Here is a 17,455-nt window from a genome sequence, read left to right on the forward strand (position 1 = left end):
ACCTCTAGTGGTTTCTCATTATAGGGAATAAAACCTGGACGTCCTCACAGTGGCCCCGCTTGGTCTGGCTCCAGGCTCCTCTTCAGCCGTCTCCTACCACACCCACAGCTCATGCGACAGCAGCTGCAACCTTACTGAACACATTCCTACCTCAGGACCTTTGCACTTGCCCTCTGCCTGAATTGTTCTTTCCCTCAAATAGTCACGGTTGGCTCTTTACCCAGATGTCACCTGATGGGAGAGGCCTTCTCTGACCACCCTATCTTACCTGTTTTATTCCTCCTTGTATTACTTACTCCTTTCTGGCATTATAGTATGTATTTTTCAATTTGTTTCTTGCCTGTTTCCTTCCACTGGAATCACAGCTCCATGAAGGCAGCGACTTCTGTCTGTTTTATTCTGTTGTATCCTTGGCACCTTGGCAAGTATGTGGCCCACAGTAGGACCCCAGTAAATTTTGGTTGGATGAATATTGTTGGATGAATGGTCATCCTGAGAGGTGCCCTGTGCAGGCTGCTGGGGTTACAGATGTAGATAAGCCAGAGACTTGCGTTTTCAGGTGCTGGGGAGAGTAGTGACCACACAGAGTTGTGCCTGTGGTGCAGGAGAGATACAGACCAGTGTGGGATGGCCCAGGTGCTGGCTCACCCTACCTAGGGCTTGTCTGTGTTCCAGAGGATACATGCTGTATCTGAAGACCACAGCTGATGGTTTAGGGGGTGGCTGGTGCCCCCAAGGCTGAGATTTTTGCACAGGTGCTGGGGGAAGTTCCATTGCTGTCCGCTGTAAGATGTGTATGTACTTCTCTTCCAGGCCTTGGGATTTTTGCTATGGATCGTCTGCTGGGCAGACCTCTTCTACTCTTTCTGGGAAAGAAGTTTGGGCAAGCTCCTGGCCCCAGTGTTTCTGGTCAGCCCAACCCTCTTGGGCATCACCATGGTAAGTAGGGGCTGGCACTGTGGAGACCAAAAGTAGTGGCTGGCATTTAGAAATGAAATGATCTCACAGTAGAAATCCAGAAATACAGCTGTGTTAGGTGAATTTGATGTGGTCTTGTGGGGGGTAGGGAGGAAGGGATGATGGGGCTGAGGCCTAAAGGATGAGCAGGATGTTAAAAAGTTGAAGGGGCTGGGGGCAGAGGATGATCCAGTTGGAGAGAATAGCATGTGCAAAAGTCCTGGGGTCGGAGGGAGAGAGTGAGAGTTGGCCTGTGTGGCTGGGGCAGAGACAGTAAGGAGGGAGAGCAGGGGAACAGGAATGGCAGGAAGGGCAGAGGGCTGACCCCAGGGGACCTCGAGCTTCAGGGTTAGTGGGTTTTGTCTTGTTTTTCATTCCTGAAGGTGGGTTCTAAACCTTTTTTGTGCCATGGACCCCTTTCTTCTTTGCCAATCTGGTCTCCTTCTCAGAATAATCATAGAACACATAGGCTTACAAAGGAAACCAATCATACACACATATGTATACATATGAAGATTTTGTGATGTACATTTATATTTTTACTTGAGGTTTAATTTACATAGGGTAAACTTCACTTTTTTCCTTGAACAATTCATGAGTTTTGATAAACAAATATTGTCAGGTGAGTACCATGTCCACAATCAAGCTATGGAACAGCTCCATCACCCCCAAAAGTTCCCCTGGTGCCGCTCCAGCACTTCTCTCCACCTCTTACCCCGCCCCCCGCCCAGCTACTGCTGCTGTGTTTTCAGCCCCTATCGCTTTGCCTTTTCCAGAATGTCATGTGAATGGAACCATGAAGGCTGGAGCAGTTTGAGTCTGACTTCTCAGGCCCTGCGGTTCCAAAGATCTTTTTTTTTTTTTTTAAAGTTGCTCAGCGTGTTTGATTGTATGGATTCTGCATGCACTGTTTATCCATTCTTTGGGTGCAGGACATTTGGGCTGGGAAACCAGTTATCTTTAATCACAGTTATCAAAAGATTAAAAAGCAAAATAAAAATATATGTGCTTCTTTATGAATGCATTTCAAATCAAGACCTACCAGTAGCTGTGACTGACTCTTCCTTAATTTCCAAATAGCAATTGACCATACATGATAGTCAGAGACATCTTCAGGTACTTTTTTTTTTTTTTTTTTTTTTTTTTTTTGGCCACCGCCGTGCAGCATGCAGGATCTTAGTTCCCCAACTGGGGATCGAACCCGTGCCCCCTGCAGTGGAAGTGCGGAGTCTTAACCACTGGACCACCAGGGAAGTCCCTTCAGCTGTCTATTTTCAGATACGATTTCTAATGGTGACAGAGCCCCAGGCACTGCTGATGCCATTGTGGTTTGTTGCTTTCACGTGTCATTGGTGGTGCTAATGAGGGAAAGTGAAGCTGTAATTGTTTCCCATCTAAGTTCATGGACCCCTGGGTTCTATCCAGAGCCTGTCCTTGGACCCCAGGTTAAAACCCCCCAGTCCTAAAGGCAAAGGTTCTGAGCAAGGGCATGCCAGGCTGTGCATATTTAAGAGCTGACCGTGGCCTCCAAGTGGAGAATGGATTGTGGGGCAGGAGTGGAAGCTGGGAGGCCAGTAGGGGGTCATCTGGCATAAGGGGATGGAGGCTGAGACCAGGGTGAGCAGCAGGTAAGCTGAGGGCGGGCCTTGGTGGCAGAGCCAGTGTGAGTTGCTGATGGATAGATGCAGGGGGTGAGGGAGATGGGGGACCGAGGAGGACAGATGAGGACAGACAGACGTGTCTCTGGCTCAAGCAGCTGGGGGCTGAGGGGAGGTGCCCTCGGTGCCCGTAGCTCCACGGGAGTCAGGTTCGTGACTGTGACTGGCGTTGGGGTCTGCCTCCAGAGGGCCGCCTGTCTGGGGAATGGCCGTGGCATTTCCTTCTTTCAAGGAAACACAGTTTCATTGTTTATTTTCTCTTCCTGATCTCTAAGTCACATGTAAAACGGAAGTCATAGCTCCGGGTATCAGGAATGAAATAAAATCCCAATCCGCCCACCACGGTTGTTCTAATGAAGTTTCCTGAAGACAGGCATGTGACAGTAGCAGGTTAAGTAAGTTTCCTGATCTGCAAACTGGGGTTGAAAACAGTTGAAAACAGGCTGCACCGAGTCGGTGCGTGTGAATGCCTCCTATGCGGCGGAGATAAGAGAAGCTCAATAAAGGGGAGCAGTTACCACTGCTGCCCAAGGCACAAGAGCCAGTCAGCGTCAGGGCTGGATTTCCTGATCTAAATCGAGGGTCAGCCTGCCACCTGTTTTTGTAAATAAAGTTTTATTGGTACACAGCCGTGTCCACTCTTTCATGTATCGTCTAAGGCTGCTTTCACACTGCAGTGCAGAATTGAGTAGTTGTGAAAGAAACTCCATGGCCCACAAAGCCTAAATCCAGTCCTTTAAGAAAAAGTGTGCCGATCTCTGTCGTAAACTGAGCTTTCCCCCGACATTTCCATCCTGTCCTGGGTCTGTACCTGGTCTGTTAGATTCCCACAGCTCTCGAGTTGGATACTGTTACCATCCCCATTTTGCAGACAAGGCAGCAGAGGCTCAGAGAGGTTCGGTGACTTGCCCAGGGTCACCCAGCAAGGCAAGAGCAGAGCTGGGACTGGAGCCAGGTCCTTCCCAGGCTGTTCCCAGTGCTTCCCACTGGCCCGACAGCAGCCCTCCTCCAGGCCGTGCATCTGCCAGGCTTTGGACTGTGGGAGCCTTGGGAGCCTGGCCTTCTCCTGGCGACTCCCGTTGTATGCTTTTCTCTTCCAGCTGCTTGCTACCTTTTTAATTCAGATCGAGAGAAGGAGGGGAGTCCAGTCCTCAGGGATCATGCTCACTTTCTGGCTTATAGCCCTACTGTGTGCCCTGGCCATCCTGAGATCCAAAATCATGACTGCCTTAAAAGAGGTAAGTGGTGGCCTCATTTTGCGTCTTCTGTCAGCGTCTCCTGGAAGATGCTTGTTCCTTCTGGCTTTTGTGGAAACTGTGCGTTTCCATGGGAACCAGGGGATGGCTACTGCATGGGCCTAGCGTCTTTCCTGAGGATTTCCCTCGCCTGTGCAACCTTTGTTCTAGAACCTTCTTTCCTCAGGGCCCCATGTGTCTGTGTAGCTCTCAGGGGCAGGAGCTGCGGGCAGATACACACCACCCTTTGAGCCTCTGTCAGCGGTAACAGCCAGGCAAGTTGGCTCTCGGTGTCTATTGTCTGGAACAGAGCGGAGCAGGGAGCAGTGTTTGCAGAGTGGTGGCTCCTTGGGGACCCTAGACTCGTCCCCACGTTGCCTTGGTGCTGCTCTGGCTGGGAAGTGGCTCTCGTTGGCTGCCATCCGCTGCTCCTAAGGATTCTGAAGAGCGTGCTCTTTCAGACTGTCACGTTGTTCCCTGTCACCTTCGGGCTAATCAGGAACTGGCATCAGGCAAAGGAAGGAAGAGTAACTGAATGTTTATTGAGCACCTGCAGTGTACATTTCAGGCAGTCTTTAATAGTGATGGCAGCTGACATTTATTGAGTTGGTGTTTTCAAAGTGCCAGGCCGGGGACTGAGTCATTTCCGTGAATAATCTTACTGGCTTCTCACAATTACCCTGACAGGGTCTCTCAGCTTCAGCACTAATTGACACTTGGGGCCCGAGACATCTTTGTTTTGTGGGGCTGTCCTGTGGTTGTCGGATGTTTGGGGCAGTGCCAGTAGCCTCCCGCTCCTGAACAGAAGTGTCTCTAGACACTACCAGATGTTCCCTGGGAGGCAAAGTCACCCACACTTGAGAACCACTGGTCTGTTTGTAGATGGGGAAACTGAGGCACAGAGAGGTTAAGTAAGTAGACAAAGTCCCACGGCCAGAATGAGCAGAGTCAGGCCTTGAAGGTAGGTCTGTTCTACTCCCAAGCCTGGGGCTCCTCCCCCGTGTCGGCTGCCTGGACCAGGCAGTGTGGACCACACTGTGACGTAACTGCTTGTCTTCTGTTATCTTGCAGGGGGTAGGGTCAGGGTGGGGAAGCTTGCCGTCAGGCCTGCAGGCTGAGAGAGTGGGCCTTCTGCTGTCTGCTCCCCCGGCCTCCGCAGGTTGCTTCCAGAAAGTGATCTTTTCTTCCTCCTTCCCTCCCTCTTGTTCAGGATGCCCAAGTCGACGTCTTTCGCGATGTCACTTTCTACATTTACTTTTCCCTCGTGCTGATCCAGCTTGTGTTGTCCTGCTTCTCAGACCGCTCACCGCTGTTCTCCGAAACCGTCCACGATCCCGTAAGTGTGATCACAGAGACACGTGTGTGTGCATGTGTGTGTGCAAGAGAGAATACACAGTGCCAGCTAACGTTGATTTGAGCCAGTATCGTCCATCTAGGAGCTCCTTCTGTCTTCCCTGAACACCTGGCGATACGTGACATTATCCTCTCCACTGTACCGATGGAAAAACTGAGCCATAGACGTGGCTCGGGGGATTTAAGGAGGGAATCTGATTCATAGTTGTTAACTGCTGTGTTTTCCAGCCCGTTGTCTCATTTGGTTGGCGTAGTGGTTTTAGACAGTGCGAGTGAACTTTTAAAAATCAGGAAATTTCATATAAGTTCTAACTGTCCAGATTTTCTAGAAAAATGTGAAGTTCTGGCAGCAGTAGGACTGTTATCCCACATGGCAGCGGTTGGCCAGATTTGAGGAGCATTGCCCTGGTTTCCTACCGCAGTCCTCACCACTCCCTGCTTCATTAGACAGTCTTGCTTCCCTCACCTACGTACGTGCCTGGCCCCTGGGGGGTTTGAGTCTGGGCCCCTGGGGGGTTTGAGTTTGAGATCCTGGGTCTCTTCCGTCCGCTTGAGGGAAATCCTGCTTGTGTAGAAGGATCTGAGTTGGCGGGGTGGGGATGGCCGCCCTTCTGCTGGTAGCAGGAAAGTGAACACGGTTATTTATCACCCTTGCCTGTCTTCTTTTTCCCTCTCTGCCTCCGTCCATCCTCTTTGCCTTCCTCACTCCTCCCCTTTCTTTCTTCCCTCCTTCTGTCTAGTGCCAAGTGCCAGGCCCCAATCTGGACACAGGGCTGTAGCAGTGAATAAAGCAGAGTTATTGCCACTTGAGGTTTGTGTTTTCACGGGCAGGGGCACAAACAGTAACCCAGGAGCCAAGTATATATCCTATCAGTCAGGTGGTGGTAAAGGCTGGGAAGAAGAAAGTGGGGAAAGGAGGTGGAGATGATGGTTTGGGGTCGTGTGTGGTTTTGATAAAAGCCATCAGGGAAGCCCCCCCCCCACCCCCCCAGGAAACCTCATTGGAGCAGAGACCTGAAGGAGCGAGGGAGCCAGGCAAGCAGATACCCAGGGGAAGAGGTTCCAGGCAGAGGGGTGGCAAGTGCAAAGGCCTGGGGCAGAGCTGCCGTGAATGTCGCCGGAACAGCAGGAAAGGCCAGTGCGGCTGGAGAAGCGAGAGGCAGGAGGGGGTTGAGGGATGGCCTCTGAGAGCTGGGACAGTCACCTATGGGCCGGGTGGGCTGTTTGGATTTTATTCTGAGAGGGACGGGAAGCCTTTGGAGCATTCATTTGTTGCTTTGTTCATGGTTAGTCAGCTGCTAACGGATGAAATTGCAGTGGGAGCAGTTTTCAGCTGTGGTTCTGCTGGGTTTGGCCTGAACCTCAGCAAAAGGCTGAGGCTGCTTTTGTGGGTGATGAAAGGACCTGTGGGGCATCAGCCTGGAGGAGGCGACGGATGCTCCCAGTGTGAGCTTCAGAAACCCGTGCCCTAGAGTGTGTTCGCAGAGGCCTCATTTTCTCATCTCCCTGCGCTGGGGGGAGCTGGGTTGGAGAAATTAGAAAAGTGTGTATGTGTGTCTGTGAATGTGTGTATTTATGTGTGTTTGTGCACACAGGTGTGTGTGCGTGTGGTGTGTGTACGTGCATGTACATATTTATGTTTACATGTTTTGCATGTAGATGTGTATGAGTGTGTGCATGTGTGTGTTTTTGTGTGTTCATGTGAGTGTGTTTTGCATGTGTATAAAGTTCACAAGGGCAGCAGCCATGCATGAACACCCAGGGGATCCAGCCCCTGCCTGGCACAGAGGAGCTAAGATGTCTCCGGCCCCCATGTCTGCTATTCGTCGGTGTTTGTATGCACGGGTGTGGGTGTGTGACAGTGGAGTGTCCCCATCAGAAACATTAGATGTCAGGCTGTTCTGTGGAGACGGGGATCGCACTGAACAAGTCATACCCCCCTGAGTGACTGCAGACCCTGGGGTGCTCTGGGGGTAAACCGAGCCTGGGGGAGGCAGACAGGCCCACGTGGGGATCTCCTGACTCTTCAGGCTCCCTGTGGGGCCTGGGAAGCAGCCTCTCCCAGTGGACGGTCCCTGATGCTTTATGGGGAATTTCTGATTTCTGGTCCCCTCTGGGATCTGGATAGAATTCCTGTCTCTTCTTCCCTGGGTGTGTGTGCATCGGGGTGTCTCACAGAGCTGCCTTCCTCCTCCCATTGTGCTTTCTGCAGTTCTGGGGTGTGGGGCCTTCTCTGCCCAGGTACCCCGACTCTTCTCCCAGCTGTTCTTTTTCTCTTGTGGGAATCGAGGCTCAGAGAGGTTGTCTTGACTTACAGCCTGAATCTGATGGTGGAGGCAACATGGTAATGGAAGGAGAGCCTCATTTTGGAGTCAGGCAGACCCTGGGCTTTAATTTCACTTGTGTCCTGTTTATTCTTCCAATAGATATTTATTAAGCACCGTTTTTATACTGCGCTTGGTTCTGGGGACACAGCAGTATGTGAAAAAGTGTGGTCCATGCCCTGCTATGCTTATCTGTTACTCCATAACAAACCACCCTGAATTTAGTGGCATAAAACAGCAACAGTACTTTGTTATGTGTCACAGGCCCGGGCATTGGCTGGGCTCAGCTGCGTGGTTTTCACTTAGGGTCCTTGCTCACGTGTCGGGTGGTTAGCGCGTTGGCCTCTGGCTGGAGCCTCAGCCAGGGTTGACAGCCCCACCTGGTCTCCCCGAGCTGCCTGGGCTTCCTCACAGCGTGGCGGCTGGTCTCTAAGAGTGAGCACGCACGAGGTGGAAGCTGTGTCACCTTTTAGGACCCAGTCCCGGAGTCACATAGAGTCATTCCTGCCACCCTCTTCTGATTGAGGCAACCACGAAGGTCTTCTGGGTGCAAGGGGTGGGCGCACACAGGCCCCCACCTCTAGATGGGGGAGCGGCCAGGTCTCACTGTAAGAAGAGCGTGTGAGATGGCAAGTGATGCCTGGCCAACTTTGGAAAATACCATCTACTGCATGCCCCCAGGAAGCTATGGTCTCGTTAAGCAGGTCAGCAGACTGTGTGACTACAGTTGAGATGAAGGCTGGGAATCAGGTTATGTGACTTTTGGATCTGACTTTGGGCAAGTCGCTTCTCCTTTCAAGACCTCTGCCCTGTTCTTGAAAATGGGTTGAGGCTCGATTTGATGCTGGCTGCACCCCCCTCCCTGCCCCGGAACGGAGGCCTGTGATCTGGGGAGGAGGACACTGCTAGGTGTCACCTCTGCTGTCCCCCCGTCACCCTCAGGGCTCACATCACAGTGGAGCCTGGAAGACGGGGTGAGTCCGGTCCCTGTCGCTGTCCCGCCCTCAGAGCAGCAGTCACATGTCACCTGTCCTCAGAGCGAGCAGTCAGCCAAGGCCAGGGTCAGGCAGGGCCAGCATGGGGGCCGGCAGTGCTGACCTTCTCCCCCCTGCTGAGTCACCAAGCTGCCGTCCTCCCCAGCTGGCCCCGGGCCTGACGTGTGACTCAGAGCTGTGTCCTGGCCCCGCTTCCTGGCAGGGCTGCTCCCCTCGGTGCATCAAGTGGGGCCGGGCCTCGCGGGCCTCGCAGGCTTTCTGAGGCTGTCACCTGTCCCCGGCCTCTAGTCCTTTTATCTTGCTGGCCCTGAGGCTGCTGCTTAGGGTGCAGGGAGGGGGTTGCCATTGGCAGTTGGGGGCATCAGGGGCAAATGTGGCGGATAGTAGGCCCTCACTTCTCAAAGTGGGGTCCTCAGACCGGCGGCATCAGCATCCCTCAGCTGCTCATTAGAAATGCAGAGTTTCAGGCCTGCCAAGTCCTGTTGAGTCAGGGTCTCATTTTCACCAGATCCCTGGGGTGGTTCATGGTTGAAAAGCACCGGTTTAGCAAATTCTTAAAAACTGCTCAGCTCATTTGGTGTAAGAGGTATTTTTAATCCTGTTCATATTTTGCTGTGAACATTTCAAATCTACAGAAAAGTTGTAAGACACAGCGAGTACTCCCCATCTACCCACCAACTATATTCTACAAGTTAACATTTTGCTAAATTTGCTTTATCGCAAATCTGTCTAGCCAGCCAGCCGGCTAAGATTTTTGGTATTTAAAAGTCACCTTGAAATACATTAGTATCCTTCATTCACACAGTTCACTGTGCAAATCATTAGCCAGAGCTCAATATCTCTTTATGGTTCTTTTTTTTTTTTTTTTTTTAAAGTAAATTTACATAGTGACATTCCTGAATCTTAAGTTACCATTTGATGAGTGCTGACAAATGAGTAACTCAAACCCCTATTGAGATACAGAACATTCCCAGGACCCCGGAAAGTCCCCTCCTGCCCCTTCATGGTCAGTCTCTACCCCTTGCAGCCCAGAGGCAACTGCTGGGCCTAGACTGTTAATGAGAGCATCGAAAACTCCATTTTTAATTCCTCTCTCCGTTACGCTTTCGGCCATTTAGTGATTCGGTGTTGTGCCGGGGGCTCCGCTGGGCTCGGAGTACCTAGAAACGAACAGACATTGACCACCCCTTAGGAGAGATGGAGGAGGAGGCGGCAGGCAAATAAGCTGCTGCTGCGGGATGGACAGTGGGGTTCCAAGACAGGGAAGTGCTGGGGGCTGCGGGTGCCCGAGGAGCAGTCCTGAACTCAGCCTGGGGTGCCAGAGCCGGCATCCGGAGGAGGGGATGCCTCCGTCAGGCCAGTAAGGTTGAAGGCTGGAGGGTGGATGGGAAAGGTGCTGCTGGTGGTGGAAGCAGCGTGTCCAGAGGTCCAGCGGTATGATGGAGCTTGTGGGTGTTCGGGAACTGCGTGGACTTCTGCTTGCTTGGGTCACAGGGGCCAGGGACCTGAGCATGAAAGATCAAGGGTAGAACTGGGTGTCACCATATGGACTTAGAATTTTGATCTGATGGAAGGTTTTTCAGCTGGGGGGGGGTGACACACTCAGGTTGGAAGTGTTTTGGAGTATCCCTCTTGCTGAAAGGAGGATGCATGAGGCTGGTGACACTTAGGAAAGCCACTGCCAGAGTCCAGGCAGGTTGAGAGGAAGGCTGGCCTGAACAGTGACCCTGTGTGTAGCAGAGCATCAAAAACCAGGAAGAGAAATCGGACGAGTTCATGGGAAAAGCACACATCGTGTGTGCCGCAGTGGAAGAAATTGTGGTCCTGCGCCCGGAGGAGCTTTACACAGCTGAGAAGCGGCAGAGCCAACAAAGAACACCAGTGTAACATGCTGTACCAACGGATTTCTTACTGTCGGACGTTTAGGTGGTTCCAACCAATAATAATAATAGCAGCCTTGTGTTAATAAATAAACTTATTTAATCCTCACAGCAACCCAACTTTGAGGCGGAACTGTGAGTCTCCCCCCATTTTACAGATGAAGACACCGAGGTTCAGGGTGGTGTAGTGTCGCCTGAGTTCACAAGGCTGGATTGGGAGTCCTTCCACCCGGTGAGCCCTTCACATCTGAGCCTGCATCAGCATCACCTGGAGGGCTTGTTAAAGCACAGATCATTGCCGGGTCCCACCCCCAGAGCTTCTTGAGTCAGTCGGTTTGGGTGGGGCCTAAGGCTTTCTATTTTTAACAAACCCCCAGGCACCATGGATGCTGGTGATGGGGCCGGGTTTCAGAACCCCTGGTCTGAGCTACACTGCTGCTCACGCGTCCCTTACTGCTAGAGTAACTGGCAGAAAACTGAACTAAAAGTAGAATCAGAACCAGAAAAGGTGGGTGGGGACCCAGAGAGTTTCTGACAGAAAGGCCAGAATGCTGAGGGCCCAGACAAAGGTCCTTAGAGTGCCTCGTGCGAGGTCACGGGTGACCAGTTCTCAGAGGACCAGTGCCTGGGGGCTGTGTACCAAATTAGTTTAAACCTCATAGTTTCAGGCCAAATTACCTGCACCAGGTAGAGATGCCAAAGAATGCAGCTCTCTGCATGAAGCTCCCTGCTCCTCTTCCTCCGCTTTCAGCCAGGGCCTGTGTGAATTATTCTTGTTTCTAACCAAATGGGGGATCAGTTAATAATCCTCCTTCCTCCTGGGACAGGAGTTACTCCAGTCTCAGAGGCCAGGAAACCCCCAGCCAGCAGCCCTGTCTTTTCCACCTCGAGAAGTTCTGCTTGGTTTTGGTTGAACGGAACGCTGCCTGGATCCTTGTCCAGCGACCTCCTTTTTTTTTTTTTTTCCCCTTCTTTCTTATTTTATTATTAATTTATTTTTGGCTGCGTTGGGTCTTCGTTGCTGTGCGTGGGCTTTCTCTAGTTGCGGCGAGCGGAGGCTACTCTTCATAGTGGTGTGAGGGCTTCTCATCGCGGTGGCTTCTCCTGTCGTGGAGCATGGGCTCTAAGACGCGCGGGCTTCAGTAGTTGCGGCATGTGGGCTCAGTAGTTGTGGCTCGTGGGCTCTAGAGCACAGGCTCAGCAGTTGTGACGTGTGGGCTTAGTTGCTCCACAGCGTGTGGGAACTTCCTGGACCAGGGCTCGAACCCGTGTCCCCTGCATTGGCAGGCGGATTCTTAAGCACTGTGCCACCAGGGAAGTCCCTTTCCTTCTTTCTTTAATTATCAGTTCTTGACTACTTCAGAACTCTAATCGTCTGTTATCACTTGAGGCCTCTCATGTCAGATAGGGACTTCCAGAAACCGGCTCCCAAACTGATGTAATTTCTTATCTGTGCTGGTGACAGGACCCGCTGTCTGCCCGATGTGACTTCTGATAATCTGAACATCTGTATCTGGATCCAGAGGAGGGAGGAGAGCTGGGGAGACGAACTTAAGGAGGCTCCTGGATTGTGCACATTAGAAACTGAAGTGTTCACGTTGCTGATCCAGCCTTACTGCATCTGGAGGGTGCATTTTCTCGCAGGGGCTGGGATTTTTACTAGCCAGAGTGAGGATTAGTCTCTCCCTGCTGGGCCATCATTTCTTATGGTCTTAGCAGTAGGACTCCATTTGGGTACAGTTGGGTATAAAGGGAATGAATTCACCTTCAGTTACGCAGCCGACAGGTTGCTTCGTTCTTCTCCTTCAGTTTTATTGAGAAATAATCAGCATACATCATTGATTAAGTTTAAGGTATACAACATTGATGGTTTCATTTACATGTATTGTGAAACGATTACCACAATAGGTTTAGTTGATAACATCTATTTTCTCATACAGGTAGAATAAAAGGAAAAGAAAAAAGCAGGTTTTTTTTTTGGTTGCGCTGCGTGGCTTGTGAGATCTTAGTTCCCCGACCAGGGATTGAACCCCGGCCCTCAGCAGTGAAAGTGTGGAGTCCTAACCACTGGACCTCCAGGGAGTGCCCAAAAGAGCAGTTTTTAACTTTATAAATGTTGAGATGAAGATTGAATAACTCCTCCACCTCTCCTTCCTCATCCTCTCCCCCCAATTTTATCATACTTTAAATTACATCAGTAATTAGTGTTTGCATCATTATAACAATTGTAAATATTGTTCACTGTAGACTTGTTTGAATTCTGTGTTTACATGTCCCTTTTTTTTTTTTTTTTTTAAAGTATAATTGGCCTACAATGCTGTTAGTTCCAGGTACACACCATAGTGATTCGCCATTTCTATACATTTACGAAATGATCATGATAAGTCTAGGTTGCTTTGTTCTTGACCCACAGCTGGGCTTGCCTGATTTTGAAGCAATGCCAGGATTTGTGAGGCCCCTGTGTGTATAAGCGTGACACCCTGGCAGTTTGCACTGGGCCTTGTGCAGGTTAGAAAAAGGCACCTGGCCCGCTCCGGGTGGATGAGTTTGAGAAAGGTCCTGCGTCCTTTCAGCCGATGCAGTCTTGCCGCCCCCAGGCCCAGGACCAGATGCACTTCAGCCCCCACTCGCCCCCTCGGCTGGGCGTCTTTGTGCAGGGCTGACTCTGCGTTGATGCCAAGACTGAAAGAAGGCTGGATTTGGAGGCAGAAGGCCCGCGTCTGAGTTCTAGTTCCTCCCCTTAAGAATCGCCATCTTTGGTGTCGTGAGGTCTGAGGTAAGCAGGGGTCAGCCAACTTTTTCTGTAAGGAGGCAGATAGTAAATATTTTAGTCTTCGTAGACCACATGGTCTCTGTCGCAAGTACTCAGCTCTGCCACTGTAGCTCAGAAACAGACGTGGACAGTAGGGAAATGAATGGGCATCGCCGTGTCCACATAAAACTATTTTGCAAGTGGCCGGACTGTGGGCCTGACTTTGCCAGCCCTGATGTGAAGCGTCTGGTACAGTTCTTGGTGTGTCACGGTCTGCAGGAAATGGCGGACTTGTTACTGTGTTTACCATTAGTATTCACATTAAGACTGCTAATGTCATTGCTCGAGCTTTTACTCTTCGCCAGGAGCTGTCGTAAGTACTTCACAGGTTTTATCTCATTTAATCTCATCATCACCGAGTAACTTGGCCCAGGCGCCTCAGTTAGTAAGTGGCAGGGCTGGGATTCAAACCTCCCTCTAACCACCTTGCTTCATGTTGCTTCACCCATGGACGCCCCCCACGCCTGGCTCCCACCCCCGCCGGGACCCTGTTTTGTTGTTGTTGTCACAGCTCTCACAGTGTATAGTTGTATATTTATTTGCATCTTGGTTTGCTTACGGTCCCTCTCTTCCAAGGCGAGAGGCAGTACTGGGCTGGGACCTCACTGTCTCTCCTGCGTAGCTCAGTCTTGGATGTATTTAGCCACCTCCTGGCATATAAGCAGATCCTCCTTCATTTTTTGCTTAAGAAATAAATGAGTCACTGCCAGCTGTGTCCCGCCCCATCCCCTTCTCTGCCAGCACCTTAGCTTTTTACAGTGGGTGGGAACTGGGCTGTAGTTGAAGTGTATTTGCGATTCCCTGACAACCCATCCACTTCCGGAAGAAAAACCAGCCTACAAAGCAAATACCACCACCTGCTCCAGGAATAATGCTGCGGCCTTAGGTTGGAAAAATGAGGTCCCATGGACCACATTCCACTTGTCCCTCCTTGCAGTCCCATGAGGTAGGCTGAGCAGTGGGACTGACCGCTCCCAGTTGCCAGATGCGAAGACTGAGGCTTTGGGGTGAAAGGACTTGCCCAAGGTCATTCAGCTAGACAATGGCATAGCTGGGATTTGAACCCAGGACCATCTGGCTTTAGGTTGGTTTAGAATGTGGGTCTGTGGGCCAGCTGCATCTGATTAAAGACATACTGATGCCAGGGCCCCAGCCCCAGAGAGAGTGATCTAGTTGGTCTGGGCTGGGACTCTCGGCAGCTGTGTTTACAAAGCTCCCCAGGTGATTCCCCGGGCTGGTAGGACTGGAACCTCCCCATGCCTCACGGCCCCCAGAGTGAAACCTGGTGGTTCTCAGCCCAGGCTTCTTGTTTGACTCACTGGGGAAGATTTTCATGATGGAAACTTTCAAATGTGTACAAATGTGGACAGCATGGTATAATGACCGCCATGGACTGTTTACCCTGCATCGCATGTAAACATTTCAATATGTATCTCTGAAAGATAAGGAATTAAAAATTTTTAATAACATTTTATTTTGAAATAACTTGACTCACAAAAAGTTACAAAAATGGTAGAGTTCCTGTATACCCTTCTCCAACTTTCCACAATAATATCTCAGAGATAAGGATTTTAAGCAGTGCAACAATAATACCATTATATGGCCTAAAAACATACTAATTCTTTAATGTCATCAAGTATTCCAGAAATCCACCATGGTTGCAAAGTGGTGCAGCCTCTTACGTGATATCATTCCTTCATTTGTTAGCGGGACCATTTTATACAAAGACACTTCCTCATCTCTTTAGTCACCCTGTGGTGTCATAGACAAATGCTTGTTTCTTTCTTTTTTCTGCTTTCAAAACAGCGACTTGGTTCACTAGCATCTTTTCATCAGCGACACCAAGAGGTTTTTCTTCTTTTCCAGTATCAAGATGAACTTGTGTATTTAAACGTTTGTGATGTGTCTCAGTCCTTTTGACTTACTATCTGTATTGCAGCTCAAATGGTCCCTTTCTGGGCTTGTGGGAACCACTTCTGTTTGCTTCTGAGGCCTTTTACCAACCCTCCTCCCGTCAGGTGTGACAAGATGTTCTGGGCTTATCTTGTACATTTCCTGCCCAGCCACTTGGTCAAGGAGACTCTGGGAGTTGAAAACAAAAACAAAAACAAAAACTCAAGTGCCTGGACCCACCCCAAAACCAGCTAAATCAGAATCTCTGGGGGGTGGGGCAGATACGGTATTTTTTTTTCGAGTGCCCCCGGCCAGGGTTGACAACCACTTGGGTAGAGTGTGTGTGTTCCCTCATGGGGCTCCCCAGCACCTTATCTCTGCAAAATGCTGGAACGCAGAGCAACATCCTCGGCTAATGATCCTATCACTCCCTGGTGACCCCACCTACACTAACACTTGTGTTTCAGGATTTAGTCCTGAACATATTGGCCCTTGTGTGCAGTCTCAAAGGCTGTGTGCTGATTACCCATTCCTTGCCTGTGTGGCATTGAACTGGAGCTCATCTTTGTGGCTCTGGAAAAGAGGTTCTTTGAAAGTTTGCTTAGAATCTGTTGATGATTTCCTGTTGCTCTTGGGATGGAGACCAAAGTCCCTTATGTGGCCTCCAACGTAGACTGAGCACAGCCTCCAGTGTAGACTACTCAGGCCCCCTCTTGATTCCTGGAGCTGGCTATGCTCCCCTCTACCACAGGGCCTTTGCACACACTAGTCGCTCTGCTGGGATTGCCTTGCCTTTCCCCTTCACTTAGTTATCCTCTCCTCACTCTTCAGACCCCAGCTTGACCATCTTCCTCAGGGGCGCCTTCCCTGACCTCTGTCAACTAGATCAGCCCAGTGAGATACCAGTGATCTCACTGGTAATATTGACTTGCCTTCGGGGTATGAGCCTTGTCCCACTTGTGGTTTTGTATTTGTTCATGTGATCGTTTGATTAATGTCTCTCTCCGGACCCTGACTGTTTGGGACTCACATTCTGTCTCCACTGCTTCTAGCTGTTGGCACCCCGGGCAAGTCTTTTCATTTCTCTGCCCCTCAGTTTCTTTAACTATGAAATGAGGATGATGCTTTTACCTACTTCGTAGTGTGGTTATAAAGATTAAATGAGATAATTTGTGTAAAACATTTAAAACAGAGCTAGCTAGCAGAGAGTGTTAGCAGGTGGTGTTATTGCCCTGGTTTAGGGTTATGTCTGTTCAGATTTGTGTACAGGTGGTAGGCACATAGTAGGTGCTCAGAAAATATTTGTTGAATGAGTGAATGAATGAATGAATGAAAGAAATAGGAATACTAGTAATACCACACCTAAGATTCTGTGAGGATATGAGTAACTTGTTGAGTGCCTGGCACATTGTAGATGCTCAGTAAATATTTGTTGAATGAACAAATGAATGAACTAAAGCAGGGACAACAGTAGGGTCGTGTTTGTTGGGTTGCTGTGGGGATGTAAGATAAGGCAGGTATGGGACTCATTGTACCATTTTTACACATAGCAGACACTCAGGAAACAGTTGCCAGGTAAAACTGGAGGAGCTGCCAGGTGTTTCTTTCCAGGCCACTGGTGCTCAGGAGGGAAGCCCTTTCAGGGTGAAAATCAGTGGCATGAGAGTGGCCGCTGGTCCACTGGGAGGAAGAACAGTCAGCTGGCTGCTCCCTGCCTAGAGCTGGCGTAGATGAGAAGTTTAACCGTTCATTTCCCCTATGCTCCCCACCCTGTGCTTTCTCTCCACTAGAATCCTTGCCCAGAATCCAGCGCCTCCTTCCTTTCCAGGATCACCTTCTGGTGGATCACAGGGTAAGTCCTGGTCCCCAAACCTCGGGCGGCCGCTGGGCCATGAGTGTGCCACTAGGGCCCCTGCTCTTCCTCCCTTGCCCTTTCCGATGGGGCTATGTCCTGAGTGTGCCTTCCCTGGGCCGGGGTCTCAGAGACACTCACCCTGACCCCACGTTCATGTGATAAATGCATAAACCTAAACAGCTTGCACCTCTGTGGACGGCTTGGCCTGGGCAAGAAGCTGCACGCTCTTGGCTCAGCTTCGGATTTGGCTGTTTTTTTGCATTAGGTGTAATTATTGTCGTTGGCATTGTTTCCCCCCATGAGAAAAATAATGCCCGTGCACCGCAGGAAAAGTGGGTAAGAGCGTGGACCAACAGCACCAGAGCACCAGAGGCAGCCGCCGTCCACAGCTCAACACACCCCCTTCTCGCCCTCCTTTTATTTGCACACTTTTTTCTTTACATTGTCAGCATCCTACTGGGGATTATTAAAATCCCTCCCCCAACCCCCAAAC

The 17,455-nt window shown here is 50.4% G+C and overlaps 1 protein-coding gene across 3 annotated transcripts in view; it reads left to right on the plus strand.

The window, feature by feature from the left end:
- The window catches only part of ABCC1 (ATP binding cassette subfamily C member 1 (ABCC1 blood group)), a 132,480-nt gene that overhangs the window by 41,830 nt on the left and 73,195 nt on the right, over window positions 1–17,455 (plus strand). For all 3 annotated transcript variants that reach the window (XM_082432547.1, XM_082432548.1, XM_082432549.1), the window contains exons 3-6: window positions 814–939; window positions 3,716–3,853; window positions 5,061–5,186; window positions 16,898–16,959. In XM_082432547.1, coding sequence (XP_082288673.1) covers window positions 814–939; window positions 3,716–3,853; window positions 5,061–5,186; window positions 16,898–16,959 — 452 coding nt within the window. The remainder of the gene's footprint in view (window positions 1–813; window positions 940–3,715; window positions 3,854–5,060; window positions 5,187–16,897; window positions 16,960–17,455) is intronic.

The sequence above is a fragment of the Balaenoptera physalus genome (genome assembly GCF_965194825.1).
Source record: "Balaenoptera physalus genome assembly, chromosome: 16".
Taxonomy (NCBI): Eukaryota; Metazoa; Chordata; class Mammalia; order Artiodactyla; family Balaenopteridae; genus Balaenoptera; species Balaenoptera physalus.